The sequence below is a fragment of the Lycorma delicatula genome, chromosome 1 (genome assembly GCF_047948215.1).
Source record: "Lycorma delicatula isolate Av1 chromosome 1, ASM4794821v1, whole genome shotgun sequence".
NCBI lineage: Eukaryota > Metazoa > Arthropoda > Insecta > Hemiptera > Fulgoridae > Lycorma > Lycorma delicatula.
In genome coordinates, this window is record NC_134455.1 from 126,728,814 (window position 1) to 126,749,362 (window position 20,549).

A 20,549-nucleotide genomic window follows, 5' to 3' on the forward strand; every position below is an offset into this window, starting at 1 on the left:
AATACATTACTAAGAAGATTTATAGATTAAAACTTTTTTTTTTCATTTAATATTTACTGGGAAGGGAAAGCATTGACTGGCCTGGGTTCTGGGATGATTAGCGATTCATTTCTGTTTCTTCTTGTCCTTCTTCAGTGACAGAATTTTTAATAACTAATTTATCTTGAATTGAGTTTCACATGACTGTTTTGTTCTCTTTTGCTGAAACCTTTTAGTTAGCATTTAAATGCTGTACAATTCATATTTTTATTGTTATTTCTAAAGACCCTACTGTAGAGGAGAATTGCATTGGAAAAAAATTGGAAAAATTGGCTGTTATTAACCTGCCTCTAAAAAGAATGTTTTCAATTCATATTACACTTATTACAATATTAACAAATTACAACAACCACTTCTTTCCTTGTAAGCAGATCTATAGATCTATCCTAGTACAATTATGCAGATTTATAAATTGTACTTAAGAATATGGAATGGAATTTTTTTAATGTATAAATAATGCCATGCCTGACAGGATTATCACCAAAGACCATTGGATGAAAAACTGAATTGCAATGGAGGGATAAAAATGTTAATGTTATTCTCAAGAAATCTTTTTAGGAGTAATTTGTATCTCAGATCGAGTCACCTACAACCAAGTATGTAATTTAATATGCTAAGTTTATATTACAATCATCATAAATCATTTTTAATTCTATTTAATGTACACATCTACAAATTATTAGTAATGTTATATATTATCGTGAAATCTTTTATTATTATTGTTTGGGCTATTAATTCCACTATTAAGTGTTTAAAGTTTGTTATTGGATGTAATTCTGAGGGTAGTACGAAGTAAAAAACGTACAATCTGTTTTACCTTGATTTATTACTACCGTGATTTTTCCATTTTTGCAGCTTGATTGCTTATAACTTAAAAATGAAGGTATTTTACAAGAAATGGTTTTTGCCAATGTTTTTCTCATAAAAGTTTACATTAAAATCATATACCACATGTCCACCTTTGTATTTAAAAAAAAAGGTTGATTTAATATGCCGGATCCAAGATAGTGGACAAAAATTTCAAAACCATTAAGTAGTAGTTTTGTAATAATATAGATCCATACTCATTTCTACTCCTGGTATCCTAAATTTTGAAATATGAAGCGGTTTCTTTACTTCAACATCACCATGTATATGTACAAGTATATCATATTGTCACGTGTTCATGGCTCAGTCAGGATATTTAGAGATTTATTTAAAATGTTTATATAATTACAGTTTATTAGTTTAAGAACATATAAGATAAGACAAATCAATAATAACAGTGACAATAGGAACAATAAATTACAGTAATAAACAGCTCACAGTAATAATCAGAATAATAATAATAATGACAACAGCAAACAATAATAATAATAATAATAAATGTCAATAATTATAGTAATCACAGCCACAACAGTAACAATAAATATCAGTAATAATAATAAAAAACAATGATTACATACAAAGCAGAATTTAAAGTAATCATCAGGATTTATTTACAGGTAGTTAAATATTGAAAACCAGAATTCGGTTCCATTGATGAAAGACATTAACATGACCACTAATCTTAACACTTGTAACAACTAGTCTTGTACTAACAACAATATAGGTTCTTTGACTGCAAATACCTTTGCTCTTCACAAATAAAACTACCCTAATAATTACGAATGAGATGTAGTACATTATCTCTTTCACTTATAGTCTAACGATAACTCACTGAACCACTTCTTGTTTTCATGTACTGGAATTACTTGTGACATCACCTTAATTGCGTCAAACTTGTACACAATACAAATTTGCTCCTTCACAGACCTCCTCACAGAAAACCCTCGCTTCAAACTCGTATAATAACTCGTCATTTAGAACTCTCTTGCAGACCCACATCACATACTGACTGTCAACTGGCCCTCCCTGGAGTATTTTTACTCCTCTCCTCTTTACCTGCAGGACTGGAACCAACAAAGGCAGTATTACAAAGGATGATTGTTAAACGGACTTGTTACCTTTACTAAAAGGGTTTCTTTTAGCCCCTTTCTGGATTCTTTCCATTATTACATTTTTTATTACTTCTTTTTAATTAGCAGGAATTTGTTATACCGGTCTTGTTACAATATTATAAATTAGAGTGTAAAGGTTCTACATTTATTAACAAAGACTATGAACTATTGAAATTTTTGCATATTTGTTTGAATTGTTCTTATTATGTTTTTAGATGGTGTCGTTATTGGTAATGATATTGATAATAGTAGATGTTATATGTTGGTTCATCAAGCTAAAAGACTCAACAGTCCATGTGTAGTTATTACAAATCATGATTCATCAGTTATGCCTAACTTTGTAGTCACTACTCCAGGTACTTTTTAAATAATAATAATTTTTATTATTAATATTATTATTGAAATATACGTATAATTTTAATAATGAATACATTATCTTAGTGTTTGTTAAAATTATTTTATTATATTATGTATTCATTGCAAATGGTAAGTTTGTCTGAAGAACTAATTCTTTTCAACCATTTTATGGAAAACAAACGAGTATTATACAGTATTAGCACTTGTTCATTTCTATTTTATTTGAAAAAGCCTACAAGAATTGTTCAAAATTATATGTAAAAGTATCCTGTTTTTTATCATTTTCCATGTAGTAGAATTCAGTTTTTCATAAATTAGTTAAAAGTAACAGAAACTAATTATCCACCTTGGTGTTGTAAGGAATTAGTTGTTAAATTAAAAGAAAAAACTCTTGAAAAATGTAAGAAAACTAAGCCCATGGCTGAGTTATAAAGAATTATCAATGTTGTGCAAAATATATAAATTTTTAATTGAAAAAGATAAAAAATTATGTGTATGAGAGTAGAACTTACTAGAAAACCATCTGATTGTTGGAAGTGTTAATAAATACACAAAAAATAAACAAGATTGCTCAGAATTGTAGATGGAAGAAGATAATCATATTTTTCAAAATTGTGTTGCTAATATACTAATATTAAAAATGCTGGTTATTGCTTTATTTTGTTGAGTATCTGGATTCAAAATGAAAAAAGATTTAAATATAATCAAATAAGTAATATTTAATACAAAATTTTTCCTGAATCAGTAATATTAAAATTTATTACGTTACATGAATTTTTAATGTCATAAAGAAATAAATGAAGTGGCTGGCTAATTGAACATTTTTGGTTCATATTTTGTTACACATTTGTATATTATATTTTATCTTTCTCCTGGCTATTGAAGTTTACACTTTTGACATTTTGAATATCATAAAGCATTTTTTTTTTGTTAATATTTTATATGAATGTTGTCATATTTTTGATTCATCATAATTTCTTTTTTGAAAAAGTAATGAATTGCATAACTTGACCGGCGTAACCTAGAAAGTTATGCAATTCATTGTCAGTTTTTTCTGAATTTTTGTTTCCGTATGTTAGTGAAGTTATTTATGTTTTGTGTTCTTTATTTTTTATTTTACTGTAGTGTGACAATGAATGTGTGATAAATCTATTGTGTTAAGATAATTCATAGGTATATTTTTTAAGTAACATTCAGCTAGTAAACAGTGAAGAGTTTGTATGAGAATGGCTTGAGGTGTTGTGAATGTGTCTATAATTTGTTTATATTTAGAAATTGTTAATTTTTAAATTGCTTTTTGTTAGAGTGAGGTCAAAAAATGTACTTTTACTTTCCCATCTACCACTATAGCTCATGGTTTTCACCAGATCTTGATGTTTTTACACCTAAGGAACCCAAATAACCAAAAAACTGGATGAAAATTTTCTGGATCTTTGTATGTGCGTGTGTGTATGATCTTTCACTCCTTATATCTCCAAAACTACTGGACTGATTTTTAACAAACTTTGTGAGATTACTTCTATATATGAGGCATTGATGCCATTATATTTTCAACTTAAAAGGTCGAGGGGTTAGGCTTTACTGCAAGGTCACCCTCAGTATCTCAAGATTTCACCTAATTAAGGACTTACTTTTCTTAGGCACATTTGTTAACTAAAAACTTTTTGCACCCCCTCACACCTCGCACCACCACCCCAAAAAATGTTCTAAATAAACTAGCGGCTTAGTGTGTATGCTGCCTCAATAGTACTCCCTCTCACCACAAGGAATGCTAGTGTAGCACTGACTTACGGCTGTTGTAGTCGCCTGCTATGTTGTGATGTCACAGGTGAGCGGTAGAATTAGATAAATGAATAATATTCAAAGTGCAAAAAAGTATTTAAAGTGGCTGCTGTTACCGCCGCCACACCCACACGAATGAAATATGGTATACACACGTGCTTTAGTTGGAATCATTGAATTAAATAAACAAAAAAATATTATATTTAAATAATATGATAAATAGTTTAAATTAAGTTGTGTGTGTAAGCTATGCATCAGAAAAAGCCACATGATGGGAAAGTCCTACAACTGTGTTTTTTTTAATGTTCATACTGAAGTATGCGCCCATGATGATGATGATGAGGTAGTGAGTATAAGAAGAAATTGATGAAGCAATTAAACACATAAAAGGGGATGAAAATTTAATAATAGTTGGAGATTGGAATGCAAGCATTGGAAAAGGCAAGGAAGGAAACATAGTGGGTAAATACGGGCGGGCAAAAGGAATGAAAGAGGGGACCGACTTTCAGAATTTTGCACAAAGTATAATTTAGTAATTGCCAACACCCAGTTTAAAAATCATAATAGAAGCATATACACATGGAAAAAGCCAGTTGATACTGCAAGGTATCGGATAGATTATATCTTAAACCCACTGGGTTGGTCTAGTAGTGAACTCGTCTTCTCAAATCAGCCGATTTGGAATTCGAGAGTTCCAGCTTTCAACTCCTAGTAAAGTCAGTTACTTTTACACGGATTTGAATACTACATCGTGGATACCAGTATTCAATTAACACTGGTATCTTTTTGGTTTTTGGTGGTGGTTGGGTTTCTATTAATCACACATCTCAGAAATGGTCAAACTGAGACTGTACAAGACTGCACTTCATTTACACTTGTACATATCATCCTCATTCATCCTCTGAAGTATTATCTGAAAGGTAATAACCAAAGGCTAAACAGGAAAAAGAAAAGAAAGATAGATTATATCATGGTTAAGCAAAGATTTAGAAATTAAATTGTCGACTGCAAAGCTTACCCTGGAGCAGACATTGATATCAACCATTATTTAGTGATAATGAAATGTAGATTGGGGTTTAAAATCCTGAAGAAAAGGTGTCAGATGAATCAGGGAAAATGTTAAAGGGAGTCCCTATTCCCGTTACGTTTATTTTTTACATAGAACTAGCAGTTAAAGATGTTAAAGAACAATTTAGATCCGGAGTAACAGTACAAGGTGAAAAGATGAAGATGCTATGGTTTGCTGATGATATAGTAATTCTAGCTGAGAATAAAAAGGATTTAGAAGAAACAATGAACGACATGGATGAAGTCCTATGGAAGAAGTACCGCATGAAAATAAACAAGAACAAAAAAGATAATTTGTTTACATCAAAAAGTAATTTAAACGGGAGGAAAAGATTTTTGAAAGTATATGTTTGGAGCACAACTTTATATAGAAGTGAAACTTGGATGATTGGAGTACCTGAGTAGAACCTGTGGAATAGTCACTTTAATATTGGAGGGACAGGTAGAAGGAAAAAATTGTGAAGGCAGGCAACATTTGGAATATGTAAAACAAATTTTAAGGGATGTAGGATGTAGGGGGTATACTAAAATGAAACGACTAGCACTAGATAATGATTGTATTTATTTTGTTATTTATATTCACATTATGTTATCTCACTTTCACTTGGTCAGTATTGTAATATCATATGGCATCTATGCCAATATATTATTTTATACGTGTTTTTGTTATTTGTATTTGTCTGTTCTGTATGTTGTAGAAGAATGTTGTGGTTGTTTATAAAAGTATTAATGCCTTTGGTATTATGCTAAAAGTAGGAAGGCCTTCAAATTGTATGTAATATTTGTTCATAATATAAGGTAATTTTCTTCATGAGATAACTTTAATGTGTTTTACTATTTAAAATGTGTTCACACAAAATATTGGGTTTCAGTTTGTTTTTAAGAATATTTATTTTTCTTGTATTGGGATATTTGTATTTTGTATAGAATAAAAAATGAGATTAAAATAAATATTTTACCCTTGAATTATCTTTATAGATATTTACATTGCATGTTTTAAAAATTCAGCAAAATTGATTTATCCGTATTCATTTGGTGTATCAATTTTTTGCTTACATATAATAAATTTATTAACTCTGATGCAAAGAATTGAAATAAAGATGCTATCAAACAAATAAAAATATTTGTATATAAATAATAGATTTTTTTGATTACGTAAATTGCTTTCACATTGTAAGTTATATAATTCACTTATTGAACTGAAACATTTATTAGTCTTTATATCAGATTAAGGTATTGAAATTTAAATAGATTAATTTAAGGACTGAGAAGTAACAATTTCATTTTCTTAATGCAAACCATGGAATCAGCAGTTAGACAATTAATATGCAATTAAATATATAGGTGATTTCTGTTATTTGATCCTGAAAATATTCCCTATCTTGATACTCTTTAAAAATATAAACCTTTGCAATGACAAACCGAACGAACTTGTTTAATAAAACTGCATGAGGGATGGTCACAAGACAGATGTAGATGTTTTGAATTAAGTTTTTAAAAATATTTTATTATGCAGCTTGGTTTGTGTTATCATTGCAAGAATATTTTTTTTTTTTAATATCACTGCTAACTGTCATTGAGAAGAAGTTAGATTTTTTTTTTAAAGGAAGAAGTATGCAGTTGGAAATGAATGGGGACATTTTTGATAATGAATTTGTATATACAATCTTGCAGCTTCTACAGTGTTTATTATACTCCTGGAAAACATTAAAAATTGGATGTTAAAGAATATATTTTATCATTCTATATGGCACATCTTTTTTTAAATTGGTTTTAATCTTATTTCTTTATTTTCTTTAAATTGGTTGGAGAATTGTATTAATTTTGATTTTGACGTAACATTTGCAAAACATGCTTTTGTTTTGTGGAATATATAAAAATATATTTTTTTTTTTCTAAAATCGACCCTTTTGGGAATCATATTCCTCTGAATTATACAAATTATATTAATCCAATCAACCCAAGTACAAAATAAATAAAGTAGGATGACACCTACCTTATTCCATAATCCAAGCAAGAATGCTTTCGCGAGTACCTCACATCATCAGTTGCTCTATATAATTTTTCAAATCGTTTGTTCCAAATTACACATTAAAATTAAAAAACCTATACTATATGTGAAATTTAAAATTGTTAAAAGATCCTTTTCCAATTAAATGAAATCAGAAATAAAACTAAAATTTTTTAAATTCAAAAATTTGAAATTTTAAATTAAAATTAAAAATTGCATATATATAAAATATGAAGTCATTAAATAAATGAAATTAATTAATATTATGTAACTGTGTAGTCACATTACTTAGGCTAACTAGTCTACGTGGATTTCTATTTTGTTTTTATTATTGATTTTAATTTTGACTTTTAATTTTATTTTATTAATGACTTTATTTTTTATATATGTGCAATTTTTTATTTTAATTTACAATTTCAAATTTTTGAATTTAAAAAATTTTAGTTTTGTTTCTGTTTTCATTTAATTTGAAAAGGGTCTTTTAACAATTTTAAATCTCATGTATAGTATAGGGTTTTTAATTTTAATTTTTATGTGTAATTTGGAACGAATGATTTGAAAAATTATGTAGAGCAACTGATGATGCAAGGTACTAGCGAAAGCACTCTTGCTTGTATTTTGTAATAAGGTAGGTGTCATCCTATTTTATTTTATTGATTCTGTACTTGGGTTGATCGGATTAATATATATATATATATATATATTATATATATCCTCTGTAACAGTACAAATTAATTTATATTTATTAGATCAACCCCAAGTACAGAATAATTGAAATAGGATGACATCTTATTTCATTACATAACAGAAGTGCTTTCGTAAACTTGATTCGCATCATCAGCTGCATTATATTTACATATATATTTCAAAAAACATCATAAACTGGCAACCCGTGGTATCATACTACTTACTTATAATTTTATGTTAAAAATATTTTTAAACTAATTAAAAATTTTTAAATTAAATTTTAGTTATACTTTAAAAGCTTTACACAAATTTAAAACCTTTATTAAAAATTTTAAATTATATCAAAACAAGACCTAAAATATAAAAAAATTCTTTAAAATTATAAAGATTAATAATTAAGTTAAAATTAATTTTTTTTTACATATGTGAACAACATAATATGACAGCAATATAAACAATTAAAATTAAAACATAGATAAAAATTAAATCATTAAAAAAAATTTTAAAGTAAAAACAAAAACTTACGTAAAGTAAAATTATGTGCTAACAATTCCACTGAATTTACTTTATTAACCATATTGAAAGATCAGTTACTCAATATTATCAAAACAGAAAGTGGTGCTATCTACTACAGCCTTTATAATACTGTCATCCTTATACTCTATCTGAAGGTTAGAGAGGATAGGATAAATGACCCTAGTAAACATTTTTTTGAATTACTAAAAATGTTGTAATATTCTTAATTATAAAAATAGTTTAACATATCATACTATATTATACCCTTATGAACCAAGTGCACCTATATTAACTGGTTTACCCAGTTTCCATTGGGCATGAACCCAGTGGAAAGTGAGTCAAATGTACAAGATAATTCTACTGCGTCCAGGGTTATAGCTGATGTGCTAGCACTGCCGGATAACTGTGGTCAGTGTGCTGGTGTTATAAAGTGTGATACCGGCTAACAAATACTAAATGATTAGATCACACCAGGTCAGAAAATGTCTCTGCACAACCCTTAGATGCCTAAGTGAAAAGTTTAAGACTAATGAGAATATTCAGAAAGCCAATAGAAATTTTGTTCGATTTCCTATTAATGACTACACAGATAGGAAGAATTTTTCCAAGACCTATACAGCCGTGAGCCACTGCCTGTCCCACTAGCAAACCCATTAACTTTGGAACGACTGGAAGACCAAGCCACTGATACTATACTAACAGTAGATGAAGTGAAAATGGTGATAAAACAACAAAGCACCTGGGATTGATGGAGTAACAGCTGAAGTGCTAAAATCAGGTGGCAATATTCTTGTCAGTCGCATACAATCATTACTACAGCTAATATGGCATATAGAGAAAATTCCTACAGCATGGAAACAAGCAATTGTTATATCGATACTAAAGAAGGGTTTCAGTTGCAAATGCAAAATCTGCTGTGGCATAAAGTCTCCTATCAATAACTAGAAACGTTTTTATGAGAATCGTCCAAACTCAACTGCAGAAACGTAGAGAGCAACTGTCTAGAGAAGAACAGGCTGGCCTTCACCCAAACAGAGGCTGCTGTAATCAAATTTTCATTCTCAAACAAATTTTGGAAGAGCAAATATGCTGTGGGAAGTGAATAGTCATTGTATTCATAGATTTCAAGGTAGTATTTGACAGTGTCCATTGGCCACCACTATGGGTGGCGCTCAAGTCTGAACTTATGCCTGCCAAACTCATCCAACTGCTCATAGAAACGTACAATGGCTGTAGCAGCCGCATATGCATCTGTAATGAACTGTCTAATGAATTTCTAATACAAACAGGTGTAAGGCAAGGCTGTGCCATCTCACCCTTACTATTCAGTACTGTTATTGATGCAATTATGCGGAAAGCCTTCATTGGCCGGTATGGTGAAATACTGTGAAAATGGGTATATGTCAGCTCTAATGTTTGCCAATGATAGCACTATATTTGCAGATGATGAAGCCGAGCGACAGACACCCTGTACGACATTACGAGTGCAGTACAACTATATGGTCTCAAAGTTAATGCTGAAGAAACCAAGGTTCTAACAACTGATATAATAGCAGATGGCTCACCATCTGCTATTTACCTGGCTGGAATACACATTGAGCAGGTTGATTTAATCCAAGAAAAGAAGATGTCATCATCCATGGTCCACGGCAGGATTGGCCAGGCAACAGCTGCCTTCCAAACATTGGACTGGTGCATATGAAGGAAACCAAATGTAACCTTGAAGACAATGATCCGAATGTTCTGGCCACTCATATTAGCAGTCTTGCTATATGAATCAGAAACATGGACACTACTGAAAGAAGACCTAAACAATTTAGAAGTATTCCAAATGCAGTTCCTATGGCGAATAATAGGTGTATCACTGTGTGATCGTCTGCAAAATCACACAATCAAGCTCAGATGTAATGAACAACCTACAATTGAACTCTAAATACAAAAACACAGGTTGCAGTGGTTTGGGCACGTGTGCCGAATGCATATACCAACTTCCATGCCGCTCCTATGAAGACAACGACCTGCACTGTGGAAGATCCAATTAACTGTACCAAAGAAAACATGGGTCAAGCAAATTGAGGATGACCTAAAATACCAGAGACTAAAATGTATGTGATGCAAAACTCGCAACTACTGTTGAAAACATTGGTTTTCCAGTGGCACCTACAAAAACGTACTGCTTTGAACTCTCCCTCACCCATATGTTCATTAAGGGATCAAAGAAGAAGAAGAATTGTTTAGTTCTCTGTTTAACTGCTTTTCGTTCATTTTTTTCCTACTTAATTGTTATTTTATTAAACCTTTCTAACCTTTAAACAGTTGTTGATATGACAGATATTGTCACTTGCTATGCTGGAGGTTTTCAGAAGTAGTTCAAAAAATTTAGTTGTGATTGTTGAAATACATGTCGCTCTTAGATTTCATCTAAAAATTTTAGAAAACATCCTATGAATTTATAAAAATTTAATTATAGTATGTGCAGTCAAACTGAACAACAACATTCAACCTTTTTTTCTGAAATAAATTTATTAGATATTATGTACTTGCTGCACATTTTTTATTGTAAACTTTATATTTTTTATTGTAAGTTTATATTTTTTCCATTTAGAAAATTTTAATCATTTGTTGAAACTAAAATAAAGTTTGATACATATTAGCGCTGAATTATATGAAGTTGAAATTAATAGTAGTGCACAGTTGAATTTTAGAATAAATAATTTGAAAAATTAAATAAAGAAAAATAGACATTTATGTATTGTAAAGCATGCCTCAAAAAGATAGCGTATTTAAAAATTGTGATACAAAACACTGCGTAAAGTGTGTATCAGTATGTAAGGTTAGAAATAAACAGATCCACAGACCAATTAATTGAAAAGGATAATTTAATGTTATTTATCCATTTTTAAATTTTCATTTTAATATTGATTAGATGGAAACAATGATTGATTGATTTGGTCCAGCATTAATGGTTTTATTAAAATAAATTAATTTTGATTTTAGGTGGTGAAGAAGAGATCCTTAAATTTGATAGAGTATTATGTGATGTACCATGCACTGGTGATGGTACTCTAAGAAAGAATGCTGATATCTGGCTGAAATGGAACACTGCCAATGGAAATAATCTGCATGGGCAAGTATGATGTTTAAGTCAGATAATTAGAGATGTTTATTTATAATTTTATTTAGTATTTTAACTTCCTCAATTCATTTTGTTTTTCTGTATTCATTTATTAAAATATTTAACAAATTTTAATTGATTAAGGTCGTTAATTTAATTTTCAAAACATTTGAAATTTAATTTATCAAGTCTTTTGTTTATTTTTCAGTTGTCATTTGGCTGAATCAGGAAATTTTGTTTTAACTCTCCTGTTCAAAGATTTAAAAAAATATTGATAAAAGATTCTTGCAATGTATTTTCAATTTCTTCAATATCTTTAATATGAATTATATTACTGTACTGCTATAAGAAAGTTTGGCTTCAACAGAATTTACTATTACATTTGCACTTAATGACAGTAACATTAATCTCTTTTTATGCACCTATTTCTTGTTTTGAGTATTTAATTTGAGCCTTTATCACTTTTTACTTACATTCCCTTTTGTTCTCCAATGTGTTACTATGTGAGGTATTTTTTTTTTTTTTTAGACGCTTTAGGTTTAACCCACTGGGTTGGTCTAGTGGTTAACGCGTCTTCCCAAGTCAGCTGATTTGGAAGTCGAGAGTTACAGCGTTCAAGTCCTAGTAAAGCCAGATATTTTTACATGGATTTGAATACTAGATCGTGGATACCAGTGTTCTTTGGTGGTTGGGTTTCAATTAACCACACATCTCAGGAATGGTCGAACTGAGAATGTACAAGACTACACTTCATTTACACTCATACATATCATCCTCATTCATCCTCTGAAGAATTATCTAAACGGTAGTTACTGGAGGCTAAACAGAAAAAAGAAGATGCTTTAGGTTGTTAAGGATTCACTTTACTGAGATGTTACTTCTAAGTTGTGCAAGTGAAAAATTGTGATGTATTTTCATTTTTACAACACAGAAAAATAAATAATTCTTTCCTTGATATTGGTTTCCAGAAAGTACCGACACAGTCAAACAAGTTTTCTATGTAGAATATAAAGTTTGATAAGTACATTACATTATAATTTTGTTACTGTGTACCTTGACCACCTTTCTTTTTCAAAGTTTTATTCTTAGTTAAGTTCTTTTTACAGTAGTTTGTCATTAGAGTAAAAAAAAAGAAAGCCAACATCATGCAGTGAACTGTACTAAATGCTCTGACTACAGTTCAACCATTCCGTTAATGATGCAATGACTGTTTGCATTTTATCTTACTTCACACCCTACAGTTTCCAGAATGCTACTTTATGAGATGCTGAAGTATTATGATTCCATTAGGAGTTGTTAATGACCATTCTATTAGATATTTATTATTCTATTACTTATTTTGAAGAATTATTCATCAGTGAATTTACTGTACACTAGTTGGTAATGTGCCATCTGTAGCATTCAATATTTCCCAGAATTCAGCTGCTGGGCCTAAAAATTAAAAAAAATCAACACTCGCTGACAATTTTAATTTAAATCAAACAATAAATATTTATTTTTCAATTTTAATTTAACATGTTTAACTAACTTATTTATGCAAATTAAATTTTTAAAAACCATAAGTTTTTGCAGAAAATTTCATTTTGTTTTTATATAGATTATGTAATATATTAATTGCTGTAGTTTACATCAAACTACATTCATTTTTCATGTAATTTATAATTGCTTTATTTATTTATTTGAATAAACATGTATTTGTTGTTGAGGCTAGTGTTAAATCTCTTTCTCATAAAACATCACTACTTATTTTCTTTGTCAAAAGATGTATTGACATTCTTGTGTTATTTGCGTTGTTGGCAATAAACTGTTATTTCTGTTCTATTTGAACTTATCTTTTCCATAGTTATTGTGTGGGGGAATAGAGAGGGAGTTTTGCTGTAATTTTCATAGATATCTGTCCTGGGGCAGAGTACCCTGTCACCATGTCCATGTCTATTCTCTAAAACCTTTGATTTTTGATAGCTGCCATTTCCTTTAAGGTTGTCCATTTTCTTAATATTCCCATTAACTTGCCTCATTTGACATTTTCAAATGCTTAAATGTATTTAAAAAATATATAATTATTCCTTTTCCTCTCTCTATATACATTTCACTAATATTCATATACTCCATTTGCATCTCTTCTGTGACTCGCTTTCCTGAATCCATGTTGTTCTTCTACAACTATTTAAGCAATATTTTTTAATCATTTCTGAATCCAAAATTTCACTGCCCTGTAAACTTGACAGATAACTGCACTATGCTCTTTGGAGTTTATAATCGTGGCTATTTTAAGAAAGTTTTACAATCTGTTAATTATTATTTTCACGTTTATTGTCAGCTCATATAATCCCGCAGCTTTTTTAATCATATCCTTTATTATTTGCATAAATTTTGATTTAAGATGGCTGCTTCTACTTTAAATATCATCATGAAGAACATTTATTTGGTTTTCCATTGATGTAGTTTTATTTCTCTATGAATGATTCCTACATTATTTCTTTTTCATTTCCTGAATAGTACACTGTGACGTATTGTTGTAAATGTCACTTTGAATCCACCTCACTTATTTGGCCAGCCACACACACAGTAACTGTATGTGTGGCTGGCCACATGAAATATTTTATTTTAATTTTTTGACTATATATTTATATAATATATGACAGTTTTAATGTTTTTGAGTTTAATGTGTGATTTTAAAAAGTTTTATTAACTGACGATGAAGGAAACCCTCGAAAGCACTCTTAAAATGGAAAAACAATAAGCATAAGGTAAGAGGCATTATTGAATTCTGTACTGTTGGTACTGTTGAAAACTTTTGTCTTTGACATAATTGGTACAGAGGGGAATATATATATATATATATATATATGAGAATAGCAAAAATAATTGAACAGGTTTATCTAACTCCTTAGTGCTTGGTAAACTAAGATTTATATGTTATAAAAAGTGGAAGGATGTATTTCTGTCACTAGCTAAATCATTTTATTCATGAAATCCAATCTTTATGTATACGCTTAAAGGGTAACTTTGACCTATTATACTTGAAAATTATGTAAGATATGTTTTAAAAATGTTTAATTAAATTATTTTATGTAGCAATAAACAGAGTAGATTAATTATATTATTATGTATCTAAGTAATATCAATTTCTTAAAAGTATCACTTATTGTGAAATATTGCAAATGCATGTAGGAAAATTGCCTGTCCATTCCTAATAGAACAGGAAAGCACCAACAGACCACAATGGCTTAGTACACAACAGTACACAAAAAGCATTAAAATCTTGTATTATCATTTAACAAATTGTATTAAGCTTTTGCTTAAAACATCCTTTAAAAAATGTTATAAAGTTATAGATACATAAAAAATGCAAAGTACAATGGAAGAATATATTTTACCATTACATAAAAGCTGCACAAATCTTCTAGGAAATCTCTTAAAGCTACACAAATCTCTCCTAGGAAATCTCCTTATGTGTTGCTAATCATATACTCTAAAGTTGAATTAATAAAGTCAAGCAATTATTAGATTAACGTATCACATTTAGCACTTAATGATGGCAGAATGTAACATGTTTCACATGCATTATAGATGTAAGAAAGATTGATACATATAGTTTTAAGCAAAAAATTAATATAATCTTTTAGTAGAAATAGATATTTAATAGAATTTTTAAAAAGTTGTAATTTCTCTTTTTATTTTTTATTTATTTCTGTAGTATCCAAATCAGAATTTTACGTAGAGGAGTTGAAATGTTGGCTGTTGGTGGTAAAGTAGTTTACTCAACGTGTTCATTCAATCCGATAGAAGATGAAGCTGTTATTCACCGTGTCTTAGTTGAAGCTGAAGGTAAGAATTCCTTCTATTATAGTGAAATTTAAAGAAGTGTTTATTTAGTTATCTACCTAGTTGTCCAATTTATTGAGTTAGAAAAGTACATAAACAAAATGTTTACTATTAAAAAATTAAATAGTAACACTATTAAATAATATACTTATAGTAATATTTTAATACCATTAAATAGTATGTGTACGCAGATGGTGCAAATAGCAGATCTGCTGGAAAAAGATGTTAAAAGAAGAAAATTCCAGTTATTTTGTAGATGAAACTAAAAATCCTGGTTAGGAAGAAATTGGGATTGTAGATTTTCCAAGTGATTAATGTTAAATAAGAATAAGATGTACAAGGTGTGATAAAAAAGTATCCAATGTTGACTCATAAAAACAAAAATACACAACCTATTTAGTTCAGTGACACACTTATCCCAGTGATGTTTCCATTGTTGGAAGAATTTTTCAGTCATTTTTAGTGAGCACCATAAATCTCTTGTATATTTCTTATGATTCCTTCTCTTCTTCAAGTCTCTTTTCTTTAAGCAGAATTTTAAACTTAAGAAAGAGCTGAAAATAGCAGGGAGCCATATTTGGTAAGGAGCCTCCTGAATTGTTCAATCCCTTGTTTTATCAACAATCTCTGGATAAGCTGTGATGCATGGGCTGGAGCATTGTTGTGATGCATTTTCAAATTATCATTTTCCCAAAGTTATAGTCCTTAGCCAACAATATAAATCATAAATATGTAGTACTCTTTATTGAGAGTTTGCCTTTGATGATGATATTCACGATGAAACAAGCCTTGCCTATCAAAAAAGACTGTCAGCATGACTTTTACATTGCTTTATGATTGCCTGACCTTCTTTTGGTGTGCGCAGAACTTGGAGTATATCCATGCGAAGACTGTGCCTTTGAATCAGTCATAGCCGTAGACCCCACATATACTTTTCAGACCTGAATAGCCTATTTTGTTGAACCCGTAGCTGTACTTTTTTTTTTCACAAAATCAGAATCACCATTGACACATTCCATTATGTGTTCCCAAACTTCCAGTCTGTTTTCCTTTTATTCATGAGTGAAAAGTTTAGGAACAAATTTTGGTGCTATGTAATACATTAAATTAATTGCACCTAGCCAAATAAATTTCCTACTTCATTTTCAAGCGTTTTAATTGTTATTCAAAGATCATTCATCACCATCTGTTGAAGTTTCTCAATTTTTGGGGGATTTTTGCTGCTGGAAGGTCTGCCAAAAAAGTTTGCCAATTTTGGCAGACATTCGGCCATTTTAGAAACAGCAATACCAAATTAAAGTTTCATCATCAAATGCTGTTTAAATCATCTTATTGTCTCTATTTGCAAGGAACATCTACATTATGTAGCAAAAAGGCCACTGATGCTTTTTATGGAATCCGTAGGGTCATTCATCCCGATTGGGGTTGAATTATCCTACCATGCGTATCCTTTACAAAGGTGTCAGCGAAGCTATTGTACTGTATGCTGTGCCTATCTGGGCTCGCCGCATGGTTTTTAGGTATTGTGCGAACATTTTGCTGCAGGCCCAGCGACTCCTCTTGCCGGCTGTTATAGGCAGTTACAGAACAGTCTCGTGGGAGGCAGTCTGTGTTGTAGCAGACTGCCTCCCACGAGAACGCTATATTTCCAAAATAAATAACCTATTGAGCTCAGAGCGAAAGCAGAAGATTGAAGACTGGGGTCTTGCGTCTTGGCAGGTCAGGTGGGACGAATCCCCTACAGGTCGCTACACGCACGGTATATTTCCTACAGTGTCTAATTTAGGTGCAATTATATGGGTCTCCCCCAATCAGTATATCGCATAGTTTCTCTCTGGGCATGGTACCTTTCGGGTGAGTTTGGCTAGGTTTCATTTGGTGGATTTGAGTCAATGCCCAGATTGCGGGACTGATGATAGAGTGGACCTACATGTCCACATGTCCTCTACATCTGTCCCTGATACAAGGTCATACAGTGGACCATGTCCTCTACATCTGTCCCTGATACAAGGTCAAACATTCACGAGCTGTTACAGAACTTGAGTGAATACATTCCTTTCTGGATCTCCGTATCAACTGAATGATTCACAAGGAATGATCTATAGTGGTTGGTTTTCTTTGTGCCCTTGCAGTGTGTAGGTCTGCAAAGGTAGTTTAATCGAGGTACTCGATCGTGGTAAGATCCTGGGTGGCTAGGGTTCCGGCTTAGGCATTGGATTGGTTGGAGGTAGGAGCATTGGCATCGTGCCATGGTTATATTGGCAATTGTTTGTGATCAATTTGGGCTCCCACTGCTGGGGGTGGCTGTACTGCTGGGATGTGGTTTCCCTCCACTAGTGGCGGTCCTGATCATGACTTGGCAATGCCACACGAGACACCATGATGGGACCAGGGGGCTGCAGGGTTTGTCCCTGACTCCTGCCTGGACCAGAATAAGGTTGCATTTTCTGTGTTAGGTAACCTAAATTGGTCGACTTAATTGGGTGTAGGTCTGAATTTCTATGTTGTAAAACATAATTTTGATTGGTATGAGTGTAGTACTAATTTAATTTTAAACTCTTTCGTTCTGTGAGACATTCACAGTCACGAACAGTGTTGTCAAATCTTTACTAAGCGCTGTGTTCGCGCTTCTGCAGCTTTAGTCAAGCTGTTTGAGGCCTATGATGTGAAGGTGAAATGTGATTTGTATTTTACTGATGCAAATGTCTGCCGAGGCATTTACATTGGTGGCATCCCGACCAAGGCCTGCCTGATGACTGTGAGGTGTAATCAGTTAGAAGATCTAAAGACAACCTCCGGTAAAGTCCCTCAGGGCTTTGAATGAAGGGGGTGGTGTGGCGACCAGTATCATACCAAGGTGGGTGTCTTCCCTCTATGGGGTTGGGATGTCTTTATTTGCATGTCATCAAATTTCTGATGTAATTTAATGCAGATTTTTTGCCCAACCTGTTGATCATTTGAATGGCAACAAAAACATAATCACTACTCTTGTTATACTTTCACGGCTGCTAGGCAGTGACTGGCTGCAATGACAATAAAACAGCACAATATACAACCAGTATGAGTAAAGGTCACATTCCACGATGGTTCCCCTCCCACACTACAACTGTTTACCACAATAAAAAATAAGGTTGGATACTTTTTGATGAAATCTTGTGTACATGAATGTGCAGTGATGGAAAATTAGAAAATGAGATTATGAACGGTGGAATTATTGAAGTCATTACAAGTAAAAATCAGATTAATATAGAAGAAGAAAATAAAGAAAAATGTGAGGAGCAGAAATAGAAACTGAAGTACAGTAATTGAATTTATTACAAGGAACACAACCTAAATCCATAAAAATGGAGGAACTACACCAGAAGGCAGCATATGAAAAATAAACAATAATCAAAAGTATATCACATATTAAGTAAACAAACATTTTCTGAATTAGTAAGAATATGTTGCAGTAAGCTATTTATCAGGGGAGAATAAATATCCGATTTAATCAACTTTTTTGCTTTACCAACTTTCTTTCTGTTCTGACAGAATTGGTTACAGGTGTCTAGGTTATAATATTCAAAACAACGACGAAGTTATCTTAAGCAGCAAAATTAAGGAGTATACCTGTTACCTTTTTAAATGATTTTTATAAAGCATGTGCTTGTTTAAAGAAACTCCATCAATTCCTTTCTTTATTCTGTTGCTTTTTAAAAATTATATTTGCCAAAAATTAATAAAATAAAGTCTAAATTTGCAAGCATATTATAAAATTTATCTCTGCTCATGCAAGACCTGACTTTGAATACCAAAAGAAATTTTGTATTCCATTACTACTTCAATGTAAAATGAGAAATGGATGCCATGGCGAACAAAAGACCTAACCTTTTAAAAATTTTCCCTACCCCATTGGATTTCCATTTTTTCATTCTAATTTAAGGAGTAGATGATTCTTATTTTAATGTATCTCCAAATTCATTATTAGCATTAATTGATAGGTACAAAAAACCAACTTTTGAAAACTATATAAAAAAAATCTTATCAGTTCACCAACATCTAAGTTGCTTTTATGTCTGGCTGATTTTGAAAATCCAAAAGGTTTAGCCATACTCTCATCTAACAGTTTTGTTGTGGTGGTTCTATACCTTCCTCTTCCGAATTGTTATCCATTATCACTACCAAAATCATCTGATTGGAGAAATATTTTGCCGCTCTTCAGTATTATCATCTGTTCAAATGCTATTAGACTGTTCTTTGTAAGTCTGGCAAGGGTCTAAAAGAATCAGGAGTTTCTGAGGTTCGTGGTTTTCATAAGTTGATTTTCTGGGTTCATGTTTTAAAATTTTTAAGTCTGACATTGGATCCATTAAGGTATCACAGGAGTATCAGTTCTTTCTTGTGGAAGTAATGTTTTTAATTGCACATTAGAAATCTAATGTGCAATTAGATTTCTAATTGCACATGAAATTCCCCATGAACAAGTGGGGATACATTTATCCCCACTTGTTCAAACTGTATGAACCTTGAACTATTGAACCTTGTTTAAAATTTGTCTTTAAAAAAGTAGGTTATGATTAAAAATATTTAAGAGATTGATTTTATGTAGATATGAGTACAAAAAAAAATTTAACTAATTACTAAGCACTGTTAATAAATGTGAAATTTTTTATGCATTGTCCCATGCCCAAAATTAGTCTGATATATTACTTTGAATCCTTCTTCCTTTTTATACCTCTGCAGAGACCTATAATAATGCTCTAGCTTGTGATAGCAAGTTATCGTGGACACCAATAATGTGATCTACTCCATTTTTTTGTAGGGCCACATACAGCACGTAACCATTCTTGGTTGGTAGGGGGTAGGTAGATGTTCAAGTCTATGATTCATGTCATCTTTACTTGGACCAGGCATTAGTACCACTGGAGGCTGATCATTGCTATAAGTAGGTCTTCAATTACTGGTAACATAAATTCTTTTCTACTGAATGCTTTGCCAGTATTTACTTTGTATAATAAAAATGCATTGTAAACTGTAATATCCAAAAGATTTATAAAAAAAATTTTCCAGTATCTCTGGGTTGACCTATTACATACATGAGTAATGATAAATGCTTTTATCATTACAATTGACAACTCCCATATTTTGACTGTATACATGTATTAGACCAGGTTTCATGATTCCTGTT

The 20,549-nt window shown here is 31.2% G+C and overlaps 1 protein-coding gene across 1 annotated transcript in view; it reads left to right on the forward strand.

The window, feature by feature from the left end:
* Nsun2 (tRNA (cytosine(34)-C(5))-methyltransferase Nsun2) overlaps positions 1-20,549 on the forward strand; it is a 70,063-nt gene that overhangs the window by 21,716 nt on the left and 27,798 nt on the right. The window contains exons 6-8 of the mRNA XM_075360638.1: positions 2,234-2,374; positions 11,437-11,566; positions 15,255-15,385. Coding sequence (XP_075216753.1) covers positions 2,234-2,374; positions 11,437-11,566; positions 15,255-15,385 — 402 coding nt within the window. The remainder of the gene's footprint in view (positions 1-2,233; positions 2,375-11,436; positions 11,567-15,254; positions 15,386-20,549) is intronic.